This window comes from Perkinsus marinus (assembly GCF_000006405.1).
Source record: "Perkinsus marinus ATCC 50983 genomic scaffold scf_1104296934406, whole genome shotgun sequence".
Lineage (NCBI taxonomy): Eukaryota > Perkinsozoa > Perkinsida > Perkinsidae > Perkinsus > Perkinsus marinus.
The window spans coordinates 4,012-9,317 of NW_003214806.1; the positions used below are offsets into that span (position 1 = coordinate 4,012).

Consider the following 5,306-nt stretch of genomic DNA (forward strand, 5'->3'; position numbering starts at 1 on the left):
TCTCTTGTAGGACTACAACGATAATCTTGCCTCGCAGCTAGAGGAGGCCGAGGGATTGTACAAGGATCTCTTTGAGAAGGTACAACAGATGAAGGAAAAGATTGGGGTAGGTCGATCCTTTCGAGTCTCGACCGATCGACGGTCAAGTCTTGCTCGAAGCTCTGTAGTTTGAAGCCGCTGGATTAGAGCTCGCTCATCGTCAGGTCACCGATGGCACCGAATCATCTAATTGACTGATTGGCGTGTGAGAATTGAGTAAATGGACAATCTTACTTGAGGGTATTGATTTTAACGAGTTTCTACTATGCAGTTGCTGATGTTGACTTCAAAGTGCTGCTTGGGGGAGGCACTTCTCGCCATCGTTTGCATAGTGCTACTCATCTCACTTGCCCAAACATACTCCATCCCCTCATGAACCCATCAGTTTTTGGCACTATCTACTGCCACATCAAAAGCCTCGATGGCGACTGAGTTTTGATTCAAACATTAGCATAACAGCAGGGACACATGATACGTATCTATCTCTGACTGAGCTTGGTTACTATGGCTGCGCACTCAATCAACGCATTCGCAGTTCCCACACATAAACGGAAACCTCTAGATAGTCCTTCGCCAGTGGTTACCTCAACTGGCCTTATGAATGAAGTGGAGCAGAGTCCACTTCGGCAGTTCATTAGCCTTGGTCTGGGTGGTGTAGACGATGACAACTTCTCTTTCATTGTCCTAGATCGTAGAGCCTTTGTTATTTGGAGAGGCTACAGGCTTATGACATTGTAGTGCTATGACCTGCGACCGATGCAGTGATATGACCGCTGTTTGGGGATGAAACTCTCCGGAGTGGAGTTGATGTTATATCCCTAGGCCTGAGCCCCGATGCAACATCTCATCAGGCCATGCAGTAGTTGTTACAATAGAAACTGGCAGCAGCAGGTTTTTAGGTAACTATTAAGCGGGGCCTGGTCGAAGCGATACGCAAAGCAGGGTTATTAGTAGAGTCGGACTTGGGCGACTATAGGGGAGAATTGGTGATGAACGATCTGAGTTATTGTTGGGGTAATGTACGGGGTAATGGTCATAGAGAGGCGTAGCATCAGTGGTTATATTCATCAATGTAGATGCTAGGAAAATTGTTTCTCATTGGATGCTGTACTATTTTCCCATCACCAACCTAACATTCTCCTGCCCTAGGCGCCTACATTCTACGATGGGCTAGTTATGGTGATGGAGTAATTTTCACTTCCGGTGCTCGAACGATAATGGATGTTCGATCTCTTCTTGACCTGAATGAATTGTCCTTGACAATTGGGATCGAGAGGATGTACCTCGACGTGGATTTCCAACGACATCTAAGGCCGCTGTTCAGCATGGGGGTTGCTGGAAGAGCGAGTCTGGCAACATGATACTCGTCGAATAATGTTGCTGGGCTCTATATTTCAACGTAGCGACTTGATGTTTCCCATCAGTTTGGCAGTATTGTGTTGCGGCGGTGGAGGGGGATTGGAGATCTCGATGAGGCCCAATGGCCACTGATGTAGTCCTCCTTCAACGATGTCCACAAACACGTTCTCCTGGTTTGAGTACCAGCTACTGGCTCTGACTCTAGGAGGAGGGATGTGTATATCTCTAGTCTTGTTGGAGGCAGCATTAAGAAGGTAGTGGGATAATCAAGGGTGCATTCTTTAATTACTCCCATTGGGTCCAGATACCACATATTGCCATTATTATACAATGGCATATTTACAGTTAAGAAGAGAAGGCTAAACTGTTTTAATATCGATATCACTGATGCCCCGATGGGCAAGGTAGAGGAGCCCGTCCGTATTGTCCCTGGACCCCTCAGATCTCAGAGTATACGTTCTAAGGCTAAGATGAATCTACGCTTGACGATGTGTATAGTACTGTCCTATTTATGGCAGTTTTGTGTTATAGACTACGTCATTGTCACTCGTGGTGACTTCCCTAGTAGGCCCCGTTGACCTACCATGCAACCTGTATTCTTTGGTTGTAGGTGATGAGTGTCGTAGAGGGTTTGACTGCTTCTCATCACCTCTCAACTTTGACACCATCTTCACTCGAGATATGGATCCAGTGGACTGTGATCGGGAGGAGGATTTCAATTCTGGTGGTGGGCAGATTATCGTCAACTGCATGAAGTTTGTTGACCCTAACGCTGCTAATTGGCTGATGCATCTAGCTATCTCCCACTCATTATGGTTACTTGTAAGGCTCTCTGGTGGTGTGAACACCATTGAGCTCTCTTCGTTCTAGTTTGCCAAAGCCTTCGAGATTATCGTGTGGATGGCTAGTGGTAACAAAGCCATGACTACGTTCATGTTGGTGCTGCTCTTACTGTGAGAAGTGCCTCTCTGTGAGTGAGTCGGATGAGCAACTCCTATTAGTTACACAATTGCCGCTATTGCATTGTTCTTCGCTGGATTACTATTGGAGTTCACATCATCATGGATAGGCTTTGTGGTAACTCTATCATTCCCAGCATTCGTAGCCATATGCAGGTGAGCTCACCGCTGGATCCACCGCCATGCTTATGGTATACTCCTCTTTAGACAAACAGCCTTAGCACTACGTGAGCTTCGCCGTGCAGAGATAGCAAGACTACGAACGTCAGTGGGGGCTGACTTCGGCTCGGCGGTGGAAGCTTGGACGGCGGCGGCAGCTCAAGATGGAAGTCATGCTCTTCAGCGCGAAGTAATGATCATATGGTTCTGTACAGGCGCCTTCATCGTGGTAGAGTTTCCCTGTTCTAGATCATCATGGATGATACTTTGGAGCAGGGTGCTGAAGGTATGCGTAAGCGAGTGAACAATGCTATGCAACGTATATACAGCCAGGATACTTATGGCTTAACACTGGATATCGGTGCTGTTAATGTCGAAGTGCCTCCACAACAGTCTAAGTTTACTACCCAACGGGTGGATGGTCGGAAGAATGATGTGTACTCTATTAATGGTAATACTACTCCGCATCTTGAGTGAATGTTCACCATGTCAATAGCAGCTCTTGTTGTATAACTTGTTACGAACCACGGATCGTCATTATGATGACCATTGTGTTATTAAGTGGTAGTCTAGTCTCCTTTGTCTCGGGTCTAGTACCTTCTCATCGTTATCCTGGATGACTCGTGCCTCTGACCACCATGAGCAGAAGCAGCAGCGTCACAGTCGGCGTGGTGGTGGGATTATTCTTGTCGCCCTCGGCATAGTATGCCTCACCCACTTCCAGCGGTTCGTACTCACAGAGGTATCCCACAGTCCTCAAGGCGCAACGATGGCCAACGAAGAGCTCTCCGTGCCAGCCTCAAGTTTGACAGCTTCATCACATACCCCGCACTATTGTGTGTGATATCAGGTACACTACGAGGTGCAGTAATCTCTCCTTCTGCTAGACAGCCGAGGTATGCCCTGCATATCAACCCGACCTGGTTACTAGCTCCTCTCATGGCCGGCCTTATGCTAGTTGGTTTATCTTTGAGGAAAAGGCTCACCCACAAGAAGAGGAAAGCGTTTACAATTGCTATAGATGGTCCAGCAGGAAGTGGGAAGAGTGCGGTAGCCGAGATGCTCGCTAGCAGATTGAGCGGGTAATTCAAAGATGCTTTCTTTCACCAGAGAGCACCCCTCCTGCCAGGTTCACTAAACTCGATAGTGGAGCTCTCTATCGTAGCATTGCTTTATTTGTCGACGAAGGAGACATAAAGGGGGGCATTGAATCATTAGCTAATGAAACTATACGAGCTTTATTGGACCAGATCATCTTCACTGATGATAAGAGGGTGTTTGTTGGTAGTAATGCGTGAAATCGTCGCGCGTTGAGAGTTTTTATTCATTTCACAGGTAATCGTGATGTAACAGACGCCATAAGATCACCTCCGATATCAATACTTACGGCCAAGATAGCCCAGATACCTCAAGTTAGAGCTGCCGTTGTGAACTCCTTGAGGACTAGAGCTGACAACTGCAAGGAAGGTGTTGTTATAGAGGGGCGTGATACAGGTGCTCTGAGTGATAGTGAGAATCATTCTTCGATAGTGATACCTATCACATGTGTTAGGATCGGTAGTATTCCCCGATGCCGAGGTAAAAGTATATCTGGATGCCTCAGCGGAGGAGAGAGCACACCGTCGGCAGAGACAAATAGGTCAGTATAGTCTACTCCTCTTAGTAGACGACGACGACACTCGGATATCATAATCACCATTCAGGCGGTGATTTTGCCCATACGTTGGCTGATATCAAGGCAAGGGATCAGGCGGACTTCTCTCGAAAGCTGGATCCCCTTAGAGTTGCCGATGGAGCAGTAAGAGTTGACTTCTCACTACTTACCGTTACGCTACTCTTTATTGACAATAGGTTGTCATGGACTCTACGGGTTGGAGTGTAGAGAAGACTGTTGATGAGATATCCAAACTGGTGTACAAGCGACGTCCTCGTACTAGAATGAGAACTGAGTGATGATATTCTACATAAGAATATAATTATGTTTCCCATCATAATGTCGTTGGTTGGATATTGACGTTTGGATATCGGCAAACAATTTCAAGGGGGAATTTTGCAGAGAATATGTTATGTCAGAACATCTCATTGATACACGGTAACTTACCTCGGGGAAAGTATGTGACAGAATAACCTGATAACTGAACGTCTTCAGGGATTCCCAAGAGGCATATTGGACACCAAATATGGGGGTACAACATCGATGTCTGCCTCAACTGTAAAAGGGCATAGATGCGTAGTACTGGGATCATAGTCCACTTAAGCATATACCACCATCAATATTATAAATTATAATATGATCATTGATTATAATTTATAATCAATGAACATATCCCGGTTATAGTTATATCCCGAAATACAAGCAACGATCACCGACTGCAGTGCGCTGTAAGCGTCCCCACACGTCACTCACCACCCGCCCCTATACCATCCTTATGTTCTATGCAACACAAAACACTGAGATTAACCTTGGAAGCCGCCTTGTTGTGTACAAGATCGCCGACTACCGGTCAGAGTGCAAGCAAACTGAAGTGACCACGATAGAAACTTGGCAGCAGGCAAACACCTTCCTCCACAGGTAGTAGCTAGAGATCATCAACACGTAAATATACCAATGAGCGTATAAGAAGTCTTTGCAACTTGACTACTTAATCCTTCCTACGATAAGAAGTGCCCTCAGTGAGACGAGCGCGACCACCAGTAGGCTGACAGAGCATCACGTTGCAGTTACCGCAAAGGACGACAGTCTGAGCGTGCCTGAAATACGACAAAAGTTCATCTATAGCCATCAAATCT

The 5,306-nt window shown here is 46.4% G+C and overlaps 3 protein-coding genes across 3 annotated transcripts in view; all 3 read left to right on the top strand.

Annotated features, from left to right (window-relative positions):
* Pmar_PMAR029667 (DNA replication licensing factor MCM2, putative) overlaps positions 1-233 on the top strand; it is a gene marked incomplete at both ends in the record, with an annotated part of 2,627 nt that extends 2,394 nt beyond the window's left edge. The window contains 2 exons of the mRNA XM_002784868.1: positions 11-106; positions 204-233. Of these exons, the coding sequence (XP_002784914.1) occupies positions 11-106; positions 204-233 (126 nt within the window). The remainder of the gene's footprint in view (positions 1-10; positions 107-203) is intronic.
* A 1,560-nt stretch (positions 234-1,793) lies between these two features.
* Positions 1,794-2,993, top strand: Pmar_PMAR029668 (hypothetical protein; the record flags this gene model as incomplete). The annotated part of the gene is made up of 7 exons (XM_002784869.1): positions 1,794-1,895; positions 1,917-1,962; positions 2,009-2,220; positions 2,269-2,351; positions 2,400-2,513; positions 2,565-2,706; positions 2,766-2,993. 7 exons carry the CDS (start codon positions 1,794-1,796, stop codon positions 2,991-2,993), a joined length of 927 nt encoding a protein of 308 aa, XP_002784915.1.
* Positions 2,994-3,455: 462 nt separating this feature from the next.
* On the top strand, positions 3,456-4,469 carry Pmar_PMAR029669 (Cytidylate kinase, putative; the record flags this gene model as incomplete). The annotated part of the gene is made up of 6 exons (XM_002784870.1): positions 3,456-3,598; positions 3,646-3,800; positions 3,852-4,010; positions 4,069-4,155; positions 4,220-4,314; positions 4,368-4,469. 6 exons carry the CDS (start codon positions 3,456-3,458, stop codon positions 4,467-4,469), a joined length of 741 nt encoding a protein of 246 aa, XP_002784916.1.
* Between the last annotated feature and the right edge of the window lie 837 nt (positions 4,470-5,306).